This window comes from Bactrocera dorsalis, chromosome 1, assembly GCF_023373825.1.
Source record: "Bactrocera dorsalis isolate Fly_Bdor chromosome 1, ASM2337382v1, whole genome shotgun sequence".
NCBI lineage: Eukaryota > Metazoa > Arthropoda > Insecta > Diptera > Tephritidae > Bactrocera > Bactrocera dorsalis.
The window spans coordinates 44,094,076-44,115,525 of record NC_064303.1 but is presented as its reverse complement, the minus strand read 5'-3'; the positions used below and the strand labels follow the sequence as shown (position 1 = coordinate 44,115,525).

The window sequence follows — 21,450 nt, the reverse complement described above, 5'->3', positions numbered from 1 at the left end:
TATAGGTTATAACTGAGTGGAAGAGTGAAATCAAAAGAAAATTAGCACACAACAAAATTGAGAGTCGAGCAACAGGAGGTGGCCCATTTTCAAAATATCAGCTCTCTCCAAACAAGGAAACTATTGTGCGTCTTTGTGGCATTTCTCAAACTATAGAAGGCATACCAGGCGTTTCTCTTGGCACCCAACCCGTAAATAATAATTTAAATATAACAATTTGTCTTCCTCATCACTAGAGCAACCAAATATAAACTTAAGTTATAATGCATCCAATAGACAAAAAGATGCCGACGATGTACCCTCCACGTCACAAGGGCAATCCGAAATAAATGCTAGTGTACCTAGAAGGAAAAAATTAGAGAGTACAGAAGATCGCTTAAAAAGATTTTTAGATGAGGAAGATAAAAAAATGGAGATATATTGAAAAAATTTGATCAGATAATAGAACTGCAATCTAAAAATGCTAGCAGCTTGAGACGTATATACCACGCAATAGAGAATAATAATAAAACTGTTGGAAGAACTATTACTGAATTAAAAGATGAGTTTGTAAGTATAAGTGCTCAATTGCTTAAAGCTATTGTAGAAAAAAATGAGGTTAAACAAGAACAACTAAATCTCGAAATTCTCAAGTTTGAACACAAAAGACATTCATGACACCTACTACTTTTTTTGGTTTCAATTCTGATTCCGACAACTATCAGATTCCATAACATCACTGAATGTAACGAAAAAAAAAAAGATTGATTAATAAGTATATTCTTCAATTAAAGATCCTGGTTGTGAAATTTACTTAAAGTACCTGAATTTATAATTTAAGACTGATTTTAGTTTAGTTATGTTATATTTTAAATTAAGAAATAAATCCATTTAGTTACAAAGTATTTGCTATTTCGTCTCTTATTCTCCGGCCTTCGCTCTGCATTGAACCATTATTGGATTGGAAAAAATTGTCCTCGTCAGTCTCATTTGCAAGAATTACTTCTTCCTGATTATATTCAATGTTTTAACGTCTGCAGATGTTGTGTAAGGCACAACAATCGTTTACAATTTTAACCACTTTTTCAGGGCGATAATGTAACGTGGACATTAAACAGCGGAAACGGCTCTTTAAAACTCCGATTGTCCTTTCCACAATATTCCGTGCAGCCGTATGTGCTGTGTTAAACTTATGCCACAATCACCCAGCAACCTCAATGAACGCTGCCCACTCTCACAAATCTTGAAAAAATAAATACTTATACATATATAAGTAGGTTTATAAATACGTTTGAATATTAATTTATTGTTTATACTTACTATCATTGCATTTATGCTAAAATATCCCTTTCTGTTAAAATATAAATGCTCATTATCAGGTGGTTTTATTATTTTTATATGTGTCCCATCTATACAACCTACTATTCCGGGTATTTTGTACTTTCCAAAAAAGTGATTTCTTGAAATAAATTTTTCGCTTTCATCCATAGAAAATTTTACCCACTGACCGCAAATGTAATTCTGTAAGAGAACCAAACTGATACATGAATCACGGCCTACTCCTCGTTGGTAAGCCTCTTCTGCTAAAAATCGCAGTGTTGCTGCCAATTGAATTATCGGTGGAATAGTCGAGGGCTCCAAATGTGGTTCTGTGATATTTAACACCATAACAAATGCGTTTTTATTCAGCCGATAATGTGATATGAATCTGTAAAGTAAGCGCGTAAAGTTACACACAAGTAAATACAAGATAAATTCTACTTACGATTCTCCTGGAGCATCAAGTGGATTACTATGATCCCTTAATATTTTACGTTTAATTTTTTCATTTCTTTCTTCCTCTAATAAAAGGAAAGCTAATATTGCCGAACTCATTTCAAATTGCATTCACAATATTTGTCACATTAGTAAACAGCTGATTCGAATATTGGTTTTGCGTATATTCGAAAAGACGAAAATTCAATCAGATTCTGTGACACCATTTAGAATCAGAATTGGTTTGCAATTCTGACAGCTAAGCACTTCTGTCTTGGATTTCACAACACCCCTGATTATCTTTTTTCCAGAGTACAATGCACATTTCTTTCCATTTTGAAAATATGTTAATTTTTTTAGTTATAGTTAAAACAGCGTCTTTTTGGCACGATTGCTAATTAATAATGAATATTTGTACAAATAAATAAAAGTGTGCTATTTCATTGTCCAATCAAAATTCGTTACTCTTGAGACGATAACGTTATAAGTTGTGGAAGTCAAGCCATACACTAACGTGGGAACTTGTTAGGATTCATTTACTTGATAAAACTGAAACCTTATTTGAATAACTTATATTAAAAGTGTTCTATTTCTCTGTCCATGACTGTATATGTTCTATAGCTCGTTTTACTCATTGATGCAAAAGAAACGTTTGATTCTATTAAATGTAAAGTTTCAAATATTATATATGCAGCTTCTTCTTTTTCTTTACTGCCGTAGACACCGCTTACGCGGTTATAGACGAGTTAGCAACAGCGCGCCAGTTGTTTCTTCTTTACGTAATGTGGCGCCAAAGAGAGACTCCAAGCGAAGCCAGGTCCTTCTCCACCATATCTTCCTCTTTCTTTGCTTCCCAGGCGGGTACTGCGTCGAATAATTTCAGCTAGAGTGTTTTCGTCCATTCGGACATGACCTAGTCAGCGTAACCGCTGAATCTTAATGTGCTGAACTATGTCAATCTCGCCGTATATCTCATATAGCTCATTGTTCCATCGAATGCGATATTCGCCGTGACCATAAATCTTTCGCAGAACCTTTCTCTCGAAAACTTCGACTCATCAGATGTTGTCATCGTCCATGCCTCTGCATCATATAGCAGGACGGGAATAATGAGTGACTTATAGAGTTTGGTCGAGTGAGGATTTTAATTCTCAATTGCCTATTCAATCCGAAGTCCTGTTGGTAAAAGTTATTCTGTGTTCGATTTCGAGGCTGGCATTGTTGTAGCTGTTAATACTGGTTGAAAAAGATACGAAATTATCTACGACTTCGAAGTTATGACTGTCAACAGTGACGTGGGAGCCTAGTCGCGATTGCGGCGACTGTTTCTTTGATGATAAGAGATTTTTCGTCTTGCCTTCGTCCACTACCAGACTCATTTGCTTCCCTTCCTTATCCATTTTGGAGAAAGCAGAATTAACGGCGTTGTTGGTTGTTAAGGCCAATGCTATCAATATCATCGGCGTACGTCAGCAGTTGTACACTCTTGTTGAAGATGGTACCTTCTCTGTTTAATTCTACAGCTCGAATTATTTTCTTCAGAATTAGGTTGAAGAAGTCACACGAAAGGGAGTCGCCTTGTCTGAAATCTCCTTTGGTATCGAAAGGCCCGAAAAGGTCCTTCCTGGTCACGACGGAGATTTTGGTATCGGAAAACGTTAGTTTACACAGCCGTATTAATTTTGCGGGGATACCAAATTCAGACACAGCGAAATAAAGGCAACTCCTTTTCGTGTTGTCGAAAGCTGCTTTGAAATCAACGAAAAGGTGGTGTGTGTCGATTCTCCTTTCACGGGTCTTTTTAAAAATTTGGCGCATGGTGAATATCTGGACTATACTTACACCCTTTTAAATGTGATATATTTTAAATATTTTAGAACACTAAAATAAACATTAAAAAATTTGCATTCTGGTTTACTTTTCTTTCTGTTTTTAATCATAACAAAAGCAAATTAAAATTCACTATGTCAAGGAATTGGATCAAGGGAAAACATAGGAAAAAGAAAGGTTTATGTGCTAAATATTTTCATAAATATTATTATAATTGACAAAACTTATTTCATATTTCTATTTATTTCAATTTCAGCTCAATTTGGACCCTGGTCATTTGGTCCGCAGCACGGATTTGCTCGTATAACTAGATGGAATTTGGAGCGATCTCCAGAACGTTTACACAATGGTGATATTGAAGCCATTTTCTCTTTGACGGACAACGAATTCACTCGTTCTATGTGGAATTATCAGTAAGAATAAAAATAAATATTTGATTGGTCACTTTCGACTTCAATTCTTCGGTTAGCATAAAAAATAATTACGTTCTATTTTATTTTGCTGTCTTCCTCTTTTTCTGCTTCCCCCGGCGGGTATTGCGTCGAATACTTTCAGAGCTGGAGTGTTTTCGTCCCTACGTATGACATGATTTCGGCAGCGCAATCGCTTTCTCTTAATTCGCTGAGTTATGGTCAATGTCGTCGTATATCTCATACAATCTTTCACTCGAAAACTCGTAACGTCGACTCATCAGATGTTGTGATAGTCCATGCCTCTGCACCATGTAGTAGGACAGAAATAATGAGTGACTCATAGAGTTTGGTTTTTGTTCGTCGAGAGAAGACTTCTCAATTGCCTTCTCCGTCTAAAGTAGCACCTGTTGGCAAGAGTTATTCTATGTTGGATTTGGAGACTGACATTGTTGTTGCTGTTAATACTGGTTCCAAGATAGACGAAATTATCTACAACTTCGATGTTATGACTGTAATCAGTGTTGTAGGAGCCTAGTCGCGAGTGCGACGACTGTTTAGTTTTGCGGGGATACCAAATTCAGACATCGCGGCATAAAGGTAGCTTCTTTTCATGAAGTTAAAAGCAGCTTTGAAATCGACAAAGAGGTGGTGAGTGTCGATTCTCTTTTCACAGGTCTTTTCCAAAGTTTAGCACATGATGAATATCTGGTCAGTTGTTGATTTTCCAGGTCTAAAGCCACACTGATAAGGTCCAATCAGTTTGTTGTCAAAGTTGGCAAAGAGCTTATCAGTTCTTCGCTCGGCAGTCTATTGTGATTGTAGCTTCTCGAAACGAAGCTTTCTTGTGTTTGTTGACATGCGTTTTTTGCGGCAGAGAGGCGCGTGTGAATCTTTGCTGCAACAAGATAGTGGTTCGAGTCGATGTTAGGACCTCGGAGTGTACGCACGTCTAGAACACTGCAAAGGAGACGTGTCTTCCATCTATCACAACATGATCGATCTGGTTGATGGCTATTCTATTCGAAGACAGCCAGGTAGCTTGATGTATTTTCTTCTGCTGGAATTCAGTACTACAGCTTCAACCCATTTGGGGATGTTTCCTCGTGGAGGCTGAATTTACCGACTGTTGTGTCAAACTCCCCTTGCCTACCCTGGAGTTAAAGTCGCTAAGCACGATTGATATGTCGTATATATAGTTGCGCTCCAAGTGCTCATAGAAGGCATCTTTGGTCACATCGTCCTTCTCTTCCATCGGGGCGTAGGCGCAAATCAGCGATAAGTTGAAGAACTTCACTTTGATGCGGATTGTGGCTGGACATTCATCCACAAAGGTGAATGACAGTACTCGGCGGCAGAGTCTTTCTCTCAATACAAATCTCACACCGAATTTGCGCTCCTTTATATAGCCACTGTAGTAAATGCATTTCTTGGACGGCGGTGATGTCAGCATTCACTCTAACGGGGACATCAACCTGCTGGGCAGCGGCACCCTCCCATTTAAGGGAACGAGCATTCCAGGTGTATGCAAATCGCTACCATTCATGCGTTTGCCATGATCGTCATCAGAACTGGAGTCTCTCATCCGAGGCTGTTTATGCTTTTACATTGGAGACTTTTTTACTTGGCGCGTCCCAAACCCAGCACACAACCCTTTAGAGGGGATGTTACCGGACCGGAGCCAAATGTAAAATAATCGTTTCTGCCAAGTCAATGAAACTTTCCTCAATTGCGTGAACTTCTACACATGACTCCTTCCTTATAATTTATATTAGTTATATAACTTATACGCTAATCGACATACATATGTAGTATATGGGAGTTAGGGTAGTATCTGCCCGATTTTATCTATTAAATATTATTGTTGCCACATACTAAAAAGATATTTCCGGGGTTTCATTAAAGTACCTTACATGCAATCACCTATCATATGGAGTAAAGTCAGCCGGTTATTCGAAAATCCTGATATTAGTTATATGGGGCTAGGTCAAGCTTTCGCCTAATTTTATGTTACACTGTACGTAGGAGTTATTATAATATTTGTGTTGGGCGGATTTTAGCTTTAGTGACTTAGGAGATGATTACATGCATTTTATTATTCGAAAATCCTGATATTAGTTATATGGGGCTAGGTCAAGCTTTCGCCTAATTTTATGTTACACTGTACGTAGGAGTTATTATAATATTTGTGTTGGGCGGATTTTAGCTTTAGTGACTTAGGAGATGATTACATGCATTTTATTAGAGGGCGGACTCATGTCTTTTTTTTAATTTTTTGCACACAGGTGCCCCTAGCTACAGCGATCTATGTCAGTTATGTTACATGTTTTCGGTTAATGGCGTTTTGTGCTCCGATTACACCTATCTACGAACTCGTACTTTTTTAAACAACGCGCTTACCAAGTAAGTATCTCAATTTTTACTTCAGTTACAGTGGAAGGATGGGCGGGCAGACATACAGTCACGCGGGTTTTAACTCGTCTCATCATTCTGAATATACATTAGGGTGCTTCAAAACAAATTTGGATTTTTTTTCAACTCTTACCCCCTCAAATGTTAGTGATTGACTAAACAAATCCTCCTTCAGGCCAGGCGCTGAAATTTGATTCTAAGGGGTCGCTTTGTTTAGTTTTCTATTCATTCAACATAGAAATTTTCGAATTTTCATTCAAACTAAAATTTTACCAATTTCTTAAAAATAACCATCACATATTCAGAAAATTGAAAAGTTGAAGGGCATCACGACAAAGGATTTCTCCGAGTGCTATGATGACTGGAAAATTTGTTGGCATAAGTGTATTGCAGCGGGAAGGGATTACTTTGAAGGAGGTGAAATGGACAAAATAATTTAGTAATTTATAGATGGCCTCTTAAGCGTTTTAACAAAGTATCAACTAACGAACTACCAGATTAACAAGTTCGGTCTGAATACCCCTAGAGTATAATATGTTTACATACAACTAATCGCGATAGATATAGGGATATATACATATATACCTATATAGTATATAAAGTTCACGATTACGAGACGAGTTAAAATCCGGGTGTTTGATAGATAAATGCAACAGAGAGCTGCAACGAGTATGACCCGCGTCAACAGATTTGATGCAACACGAACAATCTGTTCTTCGGCAATCACGATCGAGTAAACGGTAACATGTCAGTTCATTGCGTTGCGACGATTGTTTGAATCTTGAAACTTCGGGTAAATTATAAGTAAATCTATGAGTACAGCAAACAACAACAATTTTTGATTCATGTTTGGCAAAAAATTTATCAGCTGTGATCTTTCATCATCATGATTGCCCGTTGCAATATTCCCCACCTGCTGTTCTTCCTCTTATTTGAGCTGTAGCTAGAATAACTGCTTTTGAGCTATTTGTTGTAGACATAGCGTTTTTGTAGTCTTCGGATTCGACATGTTGTAAATTTCTCCCCAAATATGATTTGGACACTGTAGCAAACTTTGTTATTCTTTACATATTTACGACTATCATCAATGGGTATGCTTTTGAATCATTGACCTATAACTTTACAATTGGCACACATCTGCTGATTGGCTGTTTTGTATTATTCAAGGTGTTATTGACCTAGAATATATGTTGTTTACGATTTCTACGAGTATTAAGATGTTCTATTACCAGCCACTACTTCAATGTTTGATATTGTTGGTCCAAAAATTCTCTGATGTCTGATAACTGTTGAATTTCTCGCGTCTTTTTAACTGTTTGTTCATATAATTTCAACCCTTCTTTGTCTAACTTCCGGACAATTAAAAGACAATAAATGGATTAACTTATTCAATGCTTATTAATAGTGACTCTATAGCGTTAAGACACTCCTTTATAGTATCTAAAATAATAATTGCCTCACGCTTTCAGCATTGTCACTATTTATAATTTGTTAATACATTATTCTGTCCCACTACGTTGTAAACAGATTTCGTTGATTGTTATACCTTTGCTTAAGTAGACTCCATTCAGCTGCATACTTTTTCGACGAAACTTGTATGTGCTGTATTAATAGCGCAGCTTCGCCTTTTGATCAGTGACGAAGACACAGCATTTATTCTGCGCTTGGTAGCTGCATGTTATAATGTACCATATCTAGGCACACGTTATAAAAATTGGTCTATTCTTTAACATCGCCGTATAATATTGGAATTTTTATACTCTTGCAACCTGCTGCTACAGAATATTATCGTTTTGTTCAACTAACGGTTGTTCATATCACCTAAAACTAAGCGAAGCTTGGTATGCTGGTTCTTTCGTAGATGGGCGTCATCGGACCATTAACCTAATACATATAAAGTGCCAAAACTAAGCATTAAATTAAGATATAAAAATGTAATTTGGCAAAAGTGATCGCAGTAACAAGGGGCACTTGTGAGAAATAAATTGAAAAAGTGGGCGTGGCTCAAAACAGGATATCTCCCCTCTCTGTCATATACTACATATCGCTCATTTGCTGCAAGACCGGCATAAGTCAAAAAAATCGATTCACCAGAAAACGCGTTTAAAGTTTTCAACTTACTACAACCTTACATGGTGACTCCAACCTTACACCTCTTCTCAAGCGGAGCATATAAGAGGTATTCATATGAATTTTTCACTCAACATGAAGTATGATATAACGAACAATTCTGTAGCATTAACTCAAAAATCACGTTTTTTGAATTATGCCGGTCTTGCAGCAAATGAGCGATATAATTTCGATTTGGTTTCGGTCAGTGTATGAGTCATAAATAGTATATGTACAATAAAATTGCTCGGATTCCGATCCTGTGGTTGACTTTAAGGGGGTATTCTACTCTAGAAATCAAATTTTGGGCAGTTTTTTGAATTTTATTAAAAAAAAAAACCAAAAATATTTTTACTATCAATTTTTTATGGTGTTTTATGGTGTCGCATGCATCCTTTATTTGCCATCATTCTTGATAAGGCATTCAGGATTTCATTTGCTTTACCTGAAGTGTATTCTACGTGATCTTTAAATTTGAGCTATGAATCGACTATTAATTCCGGATATTTTAGGTGTGGCTATGAATGAATCTCGCAATCCCCTATGGTGAGAGATATACGAGTACTTTCCTCCACTTTTCGTGCACTTATGAGCAAGACTGTCTTCTGATCAGCCAGTTCTAAACTCATTGAGAAGAACCATTGGCGCAGACCGTTTATGCATTGCTACCACAACAAGGTCGTCTGCGAATGCAACTAATTTAATAGCTTACGGTTGGTATTTCCTTAACACCCCATCATACATACATTATGTTCCTTAGAAGCGGCCTAGTACCGAGCGTTGCGGTACTCCACTCGAAATAGAGTAGCTCTTGGTGCCTTCATCCGAATAATAGTCAGATGTTTTCAAAATAACTCATAACAATTTCCATAAGATATTGAGGAGCACGTATGTTATACAGAGCCTTGATTATCTTTGCCCACTTTGCAGAGTTGAAGGCATTCTTCGCATCCAGGGTGATCAGCGCACAATATTTTTTTTGTTCCGCCTTTCCATCGCTTGCCACTTACTGTGCATTTCGCAGTGCCAACGTCATGGTATAGTGCGCCAATGGTGAACCTCTTATTCATAAAGCCGTACTGTCCTTCTGAGAATCCGCCGGCTTTCCGCATTGCTAACTCCAAGCGGTTTCTTACTATGCTTTCATATACTTTGCCAATTTAAGGCTCTGTTTGGTATGACGTCGAATCTAGGCGCTTTATTGTTTTTAATTTTTCCGGCTATAACCAATCTTTCTTCTTCACTAACTAGCAGTGGTGGCTCTACGACTTCGGTTCGAGGCTTAGAAAAAGAAATAATGTAGTGTTTTGGAAACAAAGTTTCGACGACATTTCTCATGAAGGACGCGCATTTGAGTTGTTGTGTCTTATTTTTGAATTTTGACATACAGATTTTCTATTCTGTTCCCCAGCGCCCTTCATTTACTTCCTCACAGAGTTTTTCAAAACACTTCTTTTTACTACGGCCAATGGCTGACTTCAGAAGCTTCTTCTGACTTTTAAATACCTTTCTGATACTACTTTCATTTTCTACACGTTGATTAGAATTTCCATAATTTAGGCGGCGTCTAGCTGAATTGCAGAGCTTTCTGAGCTCAGCTATTTCTTCATTCCTCCGATATGCTGACTTCCGGTTGTTATGGTGTACTGTCCTACGCATGATTGCCTCACAAGCTGTGAACAGCTGTGTGCGTCTTCGCCTTGCATATTTGCTGAACTCCAGACCATCTCAAAAAGTTCGGCATCAAAATCTCTTCTTTTTTGGCATGTGCTCCTACTGCCGTTCCGTCCCTCCTGCATTTGAAACTTCATAGATATATGTCCGTCCCCGCCCACTTAATATGCCTGCTAAAAGCGTTGTTGGCAAACATGAGATCGATTATGGAACCTTTATTTTCCTTTTGAAAAGTATTTTGCGTTCCACTATTCAGGATCGTAAGATTCGTTTGGCCGAGGAATTCAAGTATCAGACGCCCAAGCAGTCAACCACGCATTGAAGTCGCCTGCGATTATATTTGGTGATTTTCCTCTGGTTTCTAACAAAGTATATGCCAGGTATATTTGCCCATGTGAAACAATTGTGATATCTGGATAAATGGTTGTCCTTTACATTAACTTATTGCAGCCTTGCCTGTTATGTCTGTGGGTCCAAGTGCTTTCCGAAGGGAGTATTACTCACTTAAAGGGACATCAATGATTTTTTTTTTCAAAAACTGTCTGTTTTAGCAGATGTGCCGCGATCTGAAGGTACCGTTGGAAAGAGAAAGTCCTCCTGATTAAAAAATATATGGGGTTATAGGTACCGCAAACGCTTAGTTTACGAGATAGTCGACTTCAAAGTTCATCATCATCATAATTTATGTGCTACCAATTATGAGGAAATGGAGCGCTGCCATATGATAATAAGCAAATATAAACAATTCGCTGAAATTTCTCAATCTTATTTCTAATAAAAACAAGCTTCTACTTGTATAAATTATATTTCAAATTAAAATGAGTATAAACAATCTCCATGCATATGGATATTTTTTTTACTTAAATTTAATAAACAACTTAGTAATATTAAATAATAATATTACATAATAAAATACTTAGATTTTTAAGTATGCAAAAGTACTTCAGTCACCCTGAGTATTGGATCGACCAGGGTTATTTTTTTAAAGGCGAAGGCCGTCAATGCAAAAATGAGTACTACGCGAAAGTACTTCGGTCACCTCGATATGATATAAAGTTTATAATATTATCATAGAGTTTTACTTATTTGTGTATATTAAATATAAGTCACATATTATGCATATACATATGTAAGTATAAGAAAAAAAGTGTTCACACGCCAATTATAGCTTGAAAAATATTGGAAAGTATTTTTTATTATAGTTAATAGAAAAAAGAATCACGCAAAAGTACAAACAAAGAAAAATAGTTGAAAATCCTTCATACGAGGTGTGTTAAAAAAGTATCGCGAATTTTGTGTTTTTTCAAAAACTATTTATTTATTCATGAATATCTATTTTGTCCCCTTCAAAGTAATCTTCTTCTTAATTCGCGTAGACACCGCTTACGCGATTATAGCCGAGTTAACAACCGCGCGCCAGTCGTTTCTTCTTTTCGCTACGTGGCGCCAATTGGATATTCCAAGCGAAGCCAAGTCCTTCTCCACTCGGTCCTTCCAACGGAGTGGAGGTCTTCCTCTTCCTCTGCTTCCCCCGGCGGGTACAGCGTCGAATACTTTCAGAGCTGGAGTGTTTTCGTCCATTCGGACAACATGACCTAGGCAGCGTAGCCGCTGTCTTTTAATTCGCTGAACTAAGTCAATGTCGTCGTATATCTCGTACAGCTCATCGTTCCATCGAATGCGATATTCGCCGTGGCCAACGCGCAAAGGACCATAAAACAACCTTTTAAATAAATGTTAAACCTTTGAAAAATATATGGCCCACCCTATACATGTCATAGTTCATATTTTAACAAATTTAGGGTTCTTCACATCAAACTAAAAAATTAAAAATAAATATAGTTTAAACAAACTTCAAAGTAATCCCCATGAGATATTATACACTTGTGCCAACGGTTTTTCCAATCTACGAAGCACTTCAAAAAATAATTTTTTTTGTTTTCTTCAGCTCCTCCTTCGATGGCGTCTTTACCTCGTCAAGAGAAGCGTAACGTCGTCCTTTCATGGGCCTCTTCAGTTTAAGGAACAAGAAAAAGTCACAGGGGGCCAGATCTGGGAATACGATGGCTGCGGCATCATTAGTGTGTTGTTTTTGGCCAAAAAGTCGCGCACAAACAACGATGTGTGAGCAGGGGCGTTATCGTGGTGCAAAATCCAATTTTTGTTCTTCCACAAATCCGGGCGTTTCTGTAATATTCCTTATTGACCATTCTTCCCTGTGACAAGAACTCATGATGCACCACGCCCCTGCAATCGAAGAAAACTGTCAGTTACGATTCGCGATACTTTTTGAACACACCTCGTATTTGGTGTTTAAGATGTGGCAGCACTCGTTTTCCTCATAATTGTAAATAATCTGACCTTTTCAACGTGCCTAACTGAAAGTTAATTGCAATATCTTGTTTTGTGTACATGCCGACTATGGGGCCATCCATAAATTACGTCACACGAATTTAAGGACTTTTTAACCCCTCCCCCCGTCCTTGTCACAAGTTGTCACATTTTGAACTAGCCCTCCCCCTTTCGTGACGTCACACATTTTCCAATTTTATGGACTTATCAAAAAAAAAACAGGTTATTCTCTTTATTCTTATATTTATTGAATAATCTTTAATAAAATCAACATTTAGTTAAATATTAAAGTACAGACACACCGAATGACTAGTCAAGAAATAATAAATACTGAATTATGCTAATTAAAAATACAAAACTTAATCATCTTGTGTCCATGGACTTTTGACCCACTCCTTTATATCATTTATTACTGGTAAATCAGGCACTTCATTTTCGTTCTGAATTTGGATGTCAGGAACATCTTTCGTATCAACATCGTCTTCTTCCATTCATAAAGCATCGTCATCATTCATTAAACAGAGAATCTCTCGGGCACGTCTAGCCGCGATTCTTTGAGTTCGAATTTTCGCGATAGGTAACAGCTCTTGTTTTTTATGTCATTGTTTGTGTTGATTGGTGGCTTAATATGAAGAAAAATATAGGCCACATATACTACACGATCTTTTAAACAAGTATGACTCGACACCAGGGTAATAACTATCATATGGAACCTGTTTCAGATGGGATGATGCTTGGAGATTTAATAATATCTATTGTAATAATGGGACAAACTTAGCGTCGTTGTCTTCACTCCCTGTGACTCCATAACCTTCTGATGTCTGTTTAATTAACACAGGTGGTGGTAAAAATCCTTCTTTTAATAATTTCCAAAGACTACAACGTCTTACACCGCAACATGCAATAGTTTCACATTTAACTATTTGTAAAAAATATTGTGACTCACGCACATGATTAGCATACCAAGTAGCATTATTTTTCCACGTCATAGCCTGTTCAATATCCAGTCCAGTAACAGTTGGTGCAACACATTCAGCAACGACTGGAAATTTTTCAATGACTAACTTGCTTCAAATGTCATATTTAAAATGTTGTAAAGCTCAAACTATAACGCGGGAGACAATTTTGTAACTTTGATTAAAATTATAATATAAAATAAAATAAAGTATGATTCGCAGAAGAGCCCCAATGTTTACAAATTTATTGTAACGAACCCTGGGCACGGTGAGTATACCTCAACAAGTTATAGTACTTGTAAGAAGCATGGGCAGTAAAAAGCTTCGTTACAACTTAAGTATTAAAAACAAAGATTGTGTTTATAAATGTTTAATATTTTTTGTTTACCTATAAATTTCACGTTTGTACATCACAAATTTTGAAATGTGATGTCACAAAGCTTTTGACCCCCCCCCCCTGCCGCTTGTCACACAATGTCACTTCTGAATGATACCCTCCCCCCCCTTCAAGTTGTGACGTAATTTATGGATGGCCCCCATTATATGTAGCTGCCATTTTATAAATGTTCATGTAGCAGGCTTCACGACGCCATTTGCATTTCACTGTCGTGCAGTCATGTCGTTTTTTTCAGAGGGGATATAAAAAACGATAAAGATATTGTTACGAATTTACTGCTTGCTAGTTTCCTTTGTTAGGTTCGTATCTCTGGATTGACAAATAAAATCAACACTGTTTAATTTAATTCAACAATTCTTTATTTCACAACTCGTCTACACTATAGCAGTTTACTCTTAGCACTGATTGATTACGTTGGCGCTGCCACGGCTTATATAGCCACGCACTTCTCGCTGATGCCGACGTGTCCTTCTAGAATATCGCGTCTGGAAATTACCAGAACATACGGCTATACGGCGCCAGACGCCGAAGACAGTCGCGGCGCCAGACTCGAAAAAGTGCCCAAAATTGGACTTTCCGAATGGACCACCTAAGACGCAGCCGCGGTCAACATTTAAATGAAATTATCTTCAAAAAGTAAATGTCATGAACCAATCTAACGTTTCAAATAAAGAACCGATGAGATTTTGCAAATTTTATGCGTTTTTTTTTTTTAAAAAGTTATCAAGCTCTTAAAAAATCACCCTATAGTACTTGTAAGAAGCATGGGCAGTAAAAAGCTTCGTTACAACTTAATACTACTTTTTGTAACACTGCCCTCCACTAAAGCCTAATCGTCCCGATTAGGCACAAATCCTCTTGAACCAAATGGGGCGAGCCCTTCTCCAAATGTACTACTGAATTTTACATTTCCATTTCTTTGTATGCGGTATACCACGTCATTAAGTCGTTTCATCACTCATATAGGGCTTCCCAGGCTGTCTGCAGTTTCGGGGACAAGCCTTTCTTTCGAAGTGGATTGTACAACAGGACCAGATACCTTCTTCAAAACTGCTTGAATTTCCTTGCTTGATCGAACCGGTCCTTCATCTTATTGCTCATCAGATGCGTGTGCTGTCTTACCATTAGATGCAATTCATTCATTTCTTCCTTTAAGGCAGAACAATAATCTCCATCATTTCTTACAGCTGTAGGATTCGTTCCAAACTTAAGATCAGCAGGGAGTCGCAGATCAGATCCGAAAATAATCTTTGCTGGCGTGTAACCAGTTGTCTCGTGCTTTGCTGAACGATACGCCAGCAGGAACATCTGGATGCACTTGTCCCAATTCCGTTGATCTTTATCAACGATTTTCCGCAGATGTTCTTCGAGCGTTCGGTTGAATCTCTCCACCATTCCATCTGATTGTGGATGTAACGCTGTTGTCCGTGTCTTGTGGATGCCCAATAATGTACAGACTTCTTGGAAAATGGAAGATTCGAAATTCCTGCCTTGATCTGAGTGTAATTCGACGGGCACTCCGAACCTTGTTATCCAATTTTCTACAAACGCTTCGGCTACTGTCTTCGCTTCCTGGTTTGGTAAGGCATATACTTCTGGCCATTTACTGAAATAGTCCATGACAACCAGTAGATATTTGTTTCCGGCCGTACTGGTTGGGAACGGACCTGCAATATCCATTGCGACTCGTTCAAATGGTGATCCCACGTTGTACTGTTGTAGCCTACCGCGACTTTTGGCTTTAGGACCTTTAGCTGCCATGCACTCTACGCAATTACTTATCCATTCTGCTATGGAATCTCGACAACCGATCCAGTAGAACCGTTGTTTAATCTTCTCTATAGTTTTTGTAATCCCAAGGTGCCCTCCACTAGGTCCATTGTGATATTCTTTCAATACTTTCGGGATCATGGACTTCGGTACTATGATCAGCAGACGAGAATGTTTGCCATCTTCGCTTTCCCAGGTACGATGAAGGTATCCATTAACGAGGTTTATGCTGTTCCATTGGGCCCAATATGCTTTTGCAGTTGGACTCTCGCTACTTATTTGTTCCTTTGGTGGTCGTACCCCAGTTTCTTTGGCCATTACCAGCTTTGCAAGATCAGGGTCCTCCAGCTGATTGATTCTGATGCGGTGAGGAGTCCAATCATCTTCAGGTTCTATATTCAGTAATCGCATGTCGATTATACCTTATTTTCCCTCTGATTTGGAGCAATGTTTACATTCCAGTGGACAAGGGCGACGTGATAATGCATCTGCATTTTTGTGGTGAATCCCCTTTCGGTGTTCTGTTTCGAAGTCGTAATTCTGTAATCTTTCGATCCATCGTGCAATTTGGCCTTCCGGATTCTTAAACTGTAATAACCATTTTAATGCTGCATGATCAGTCCTCAGCAAGAATCGTTGTCCATACAAATACTTGTGGAAATGTTTTACACATTCCACCACAGCTAGTAGTTCTTTTCGCGTCACACAGTAGTTTTTCTCTGGTTTCCCGAGCACTCTGCTGTAATACCCAATTACTCTTTCTTGTCCGTCGATGAGCTGAGACAGGACACCTCCAATTCCATAAGCGCTCGCATCTGTATCCAGGATGAATTTCTTTCCAGGTATTGGATAAGCCAACATCGGCGCCGTACAAAGTAGTTCCTTAAGCTGCTCAAACGCTTTTTCTTGTTCCAACTGCCATACAAACGGGCGATTCTTCTTTGTTAAATCATGTAAACTTCTAGCCACGTTCGCAAATCCAGGTACGAAACGGCGGTAATACGTGCATAAGCCGAGGAAGCTGCGGAGTTCATGAATGTTGGTGGGTCGAGGCCAATCTTTCACTGCTTTTATTTTTCCTTCCTCGGTGTGAATTCCCTCAGTTGACACTTTATGTCCGAGATATGTGACCTGCTTCTTCCATAATGAACACTTTTTGGGATTCAAGCGTAATCCGGCTGATGCTATTCGCTGAAAGACTTCCTCTAGATTTTTCAGATGATCATCAAAACTTTTTCCCATGATGATAATGTCATCAAGATACACCAAACATGTCTTCCAGTTGAGTCCTTTTAACACATGTTCCATCAGTCGCTCGATCGTTTCAGGCGCATTACATAACCCAAATGGCATCACAGAGAATTCCCATAACCCGTCGCCCATACTGAAAGCGGTCTTTTCACGGTCACATTCATCAATCTCGACTTGCCAATATCCACTTTGTAGATCTAATGTAGAAAACCATTTCACTCCAGACAAGGTGTCTAATGTATCGTCGATTCTTGGTAGAGCATAACTGTCTTTCTTTGTGACATCATTCAACTTCCTATAATCTACGCAGAAACGGGTGCTACCATCTTTCTTTTTAACTAAGACGATAGGTGAGCTCCATGGACTTATTGAAGGTTCGATTACACCGTTTTTGTGCATGTCTTCAATAATTTTGTTAGCATCCTCACGTTTTGCTAGTGGAACCCTACGCGGAGCTTGTCGGATTGGTTTAGCGTCTCCAGTATTTATGCGATGTTTGACAATGCCGGTTCTTCCTGTGTTTCCTTCGTTTGCAAATATGGATGCGTATTTTTCTAATAGTTTTTCTGCTTTTAATTTTTCATTTCCATGCAGTTCGTTCAGCAAATTATTTAGGAGTGTAGGACTTATCTGCTGTGGCTCAATAGTAGGTTTCTGTTGTGACCGTTCGCATCGTGCTATTGCACTTATATTCTGGCACTGTCCAATTACTGCTCCTTTCTTCAGACTTATAGGCGTGTTGAATTCATTCACCACTCTGACCGGAATGGTGGCGTCTTCACTAGTTTTCACAAGCGCTCTTCCTACCAATATGGGTGTATCTATTTTTGTTGGTTCCACAATCCACAACTCTTCAGTCCCACCTCCTCCATTCACTTTGGCCCATACAATCGCCTCAGATTTTGGTAGAATACTCTGATTATCATCAACAATCACCCTCTTACTTTCAACGTTGGTCACATATCCGGTGTTTATAGGCATCTCCATGTTCTGGCAAAGCAGCATTTGCTTGTTTAAATCCAAAGTAACCCCGTGATCAATCATGAAATCTACTCCCATTATAATTTCATCCGTGATTTCTGCTACGATGAAGGTGTGATTAACTTCCAGGGTACCAATCATCACTTTGCAAAACACTTTTCCCGCGACAGCTGCTTCCTCCCCGGTGGCCGTTCGAAGCTTGCAACCGACTAATGGTTCAACCGTTCCTCTTACCACATCCGGTCGGATAATTGAATGTGTGGCACCAGTATCCAAAGTAAGCGTTGACAGTCGTCCATTTACGATGCCGTTGATAGTAAGATTGTTGTCATGGCGACCTATTTGTGATATCGAGATGGCGGGGCAAATAGTTGTAGGAACCAGCTCACGCCCCTTTGAACTGTTCCGTTTTAGTTTAACGACTTGTGAGATGTGGATGCTCCGTCCTCGTTATCTGTTGGTTGTTTCCGTTTTGATGGGTTTACTTTTATATTGCAATTTCGGGCAAAGTGACCCGCTTTTCCACAGTTGAAACATCTTCCTGTTGTATTTACTCGCGGTGAAGCAATTGTCTTCAGAGTCTTCAATATTTCTTCCATCAGCGCCGGTTGTTCCATTTCAAACCTTTGTACTTTGTGTGCTGGTTTACTTAGTAGGGAAGCTGTTTCCTGTGTGAGGGCGTGCGAAACCGTTTCAGCAAACGTTCTTTTTGGCAATGCATATGTGGCGCGTTTGGTGTCCACATCACGAATTCCATTTATGAAACATTGAATTTTTACCCTCTCAATGTAATCCACAGGTGCATCTGCATTTGCCAAATGAGCGAGTCGTTCGATTTCAGTTGCGAACTCTTGCAATGACTCGTTCATCTTCTGACCCCTATTTTGCAGTTCGATCTGGTATATTTGTTTCCGGTGCTCACTACCATATCGTCTTTCTATCGCATTCATCAATGCCTCATAGTTGTCCCGTTCACAGTCTGGAATAGTCTGAAGGATTTCTGCCGCAGGTCCTTTCAATGATACAAACAAGGACGCCACTTTGTCCGCTGCATTCCAGTTATTGGCCATTGCTGTCTTTTCAAACTGAAGTTTGAAAATTTGAAATGGAATACTTCCATCGAATGTGGGTGCCTTCAATCTTTGATTATTTGTTGATGGTGCAGGGCCATGTAGTTGCAGTTCTCGCACACGATTACTTAATTGAAGAACTTCTGATTTTAAATATTCTTCGTCATTTTGTAAAGTGCTTAATTCGTCTTCAAATTTTGAAAATTTCTCTTGCACTTGTTTTTGTAGTTGTGTAGTATTTTCCGTAATCTGCTGTGTAAGGCGAGACTCTAACTGTGATGTATTTTCAGCCATTTGCGTTATTTGCTGTGCCAGACGATTTTCTGTTTGCACTACATTTTCTGCTATTTGCTGTGCCAGACGATTTTCTGTTTGCACTGCATTTTCTGCTATTTGCTTAATAGCCACTAACAGCATGTTCGTGTCTACGCTTGATGATGTTCGTTGTTCTTCTACTTTTTCTTCTACCTTTGTAGAAGTTTCTGGGCCATCAAATTCGAATTCGTCGACATTAATTCCATCCGCTTCCATTGCTTCACGTAATCGGGCCTGCAGATCCGCCTTTTGCCCGCTTATCGGCAATTTACGCTCCTCCAGTTCCTTTTTTAATTGCTGAATTCTCAATTCTCCGAATTTAACCATCTTGAATTTGGATTATTTGACAATCCCACTTCTGACACCAATTGTTACGAATTTACTGCTTGCTAGTTCACTTTGTTAGGTTCGTATCTCTGGATTGACAAATAAAATCAACACTGTTTAATTTAATTCAACAATTCTTTATTTCACAACTCGTCTACACTATAGCAGTTTACTCTTAGCACTGATTGATTACGTTGGCGCTGCCACGGCTTATATAGCCACGCACTTCTCGCTGATGCCGACGTGTCCTTCTAGAATATCGCGTCTGGAAATTACCAGAACATACGGCTATACGGCGCCAGACGCAAGCAGACAGTCGCGGCGCCAGACTCGCAATTGTTGAAGTAGACAAGCAGACAGTGCGGCGCCAGATGTCTATTGTTTCGACAAGCAGACAGCCGCGGCGCCAGATGTCTACAACAAGACAAATGCTATTCCATATACCTACAGCTATTGTTCATAATAAGGGATGCATATAGCAATACAAATACAACTTAATACTACTTTTTGTAACAATATCTTCATTTATCCGGCCGATATGCACGATTCGTATTGGCCGCACTCCCAAGCAGGACTTACACGCCTACGTACTAAACCTTGAACTCCGTGGTCATTGCTTGTATTTGGCCCACCGAACTGTCGGTAGGCATTACATCGTGGGACCAATATTAGCCATTCGGCACTTTATTTACGCATTTTCGCTCTAAGTCCGATTAATTCTTCTGTTTTCGCTGCGTTGCCACTCTTTCTTCCTTAGCTCTTGCATAGCTATAGCTGGCCATGCTCTCATTCTGTCCCAGATCATCTTTGATTCGATCATGTAAAGCACTATATTCACCGGTGTCACTCGGTCGTTTTTCACATACTCTATTTCAAGTCTTTCCTTTTCATATTTTGAGCAGGAAAAGAAGATATGTAATGCATTTTCGTCGCTGCTGCTGCAGAAGGACCAATTGTCCATGCCCATATTTGTATAGATATTCTCTACAACAGGGATGGGCACATTTTTAGCCCGCAAAGTTAGCAAAGTGCGCACGGGGGCTAGATGAGGAGAATATCAGTTTACGGAGAGAAGGGCATAACAAGTTGCGAAAAGTTGAGAAAAAAATCAATTACATTCCTCCATAACTTAATGTTCATCGCAGAGTGGTTGCGGCAAATTTAAGAGCGGAAGTTTAATTAATATCGGAATTGTACAGTTGTGTGAACAAAAAGAGGTAAACATAATTTGCATGTTTTAGAGATTCGCATTAATATCTGTTTCAATTTACCTTAGGATGCTGGAAATTCTAAGCACTGTTAGGAAAATATATATGTTATACTTGTATCTAGAAACAATTTTATTTAATAAGAAAACAGCATATTTTAAAACTTCACAACACCTTATGGTTGTTCCTGTTTTGTTCACACCACTGTACATCTGATAGATCAGTTAATGGTGGTGATGTCAGTTGTAAAAATTCATTTTAGTTACAATTGGGAAAACTTTTCTCAAGTTGTGGGCTTTTATACGTACATACGCATATCTGCATATATGAAAAAAAGATACTTATGACCATTATATTGTATATATTGTGTTGGCGGGTGGCAAAGTAAAACACTTATTTTAAGCCGATTTGTATTTTATTTTAATTCAATATTTCGACCGTTCAATACTTCGCTAAAATAATTGTGTTCCTTGTAGGTGTATGTACCACTCCGCCAGCGAATCAAAAGAGAATGAGCCAACGCAAAAGGGTAAGCCGCAGTTGAGCTAGCACAGACAAATAGCGGGACATACATCTACATGGTTGCATTTTAATGTACAATCAAAATTCAATAAATCCTTAGAGTTGTATTTTAATGTACATTCTTTAAGTTTA

General features: G+C 38.7%; 1 protein-coding gene across 31 annotated transcripts in view; it reads left to right on the top strand.

The window, feature by feature from the left end:
* Positions 1-21,450, top strand: part of LOC105228281 (uncharacterized) — a 253,501-nt gene that overhangs the window by 102,634 nt on the left and 129,417 nt on the right. For 26 of the 31 annotated variants that reach the window (XR_007421177.1, XR_007421176.1, XM_049446038.1 and 23 more), the window contains one exon: positions 3,821-3,977. Coding sequence is in view for 10 of the 31 variants with exons in the window: in XM_049446038.1 (XP_049301995.1) it covers positions 3,821-3,977 (157 nt within the window). In the remaining 21 variants the exon portion in view is untranslated. Of the gene's footprint in view, positions 1-5; positions 550-3,682; positions 3,742-3,820; positions 3,978-21,450 lie in introns of all 31 variants that reach the window. The other 5 variants (XM_049446023.1, XM_049446029.1, XM_049446026.1 and 2 more) reach the window with 2 other exon arrangements.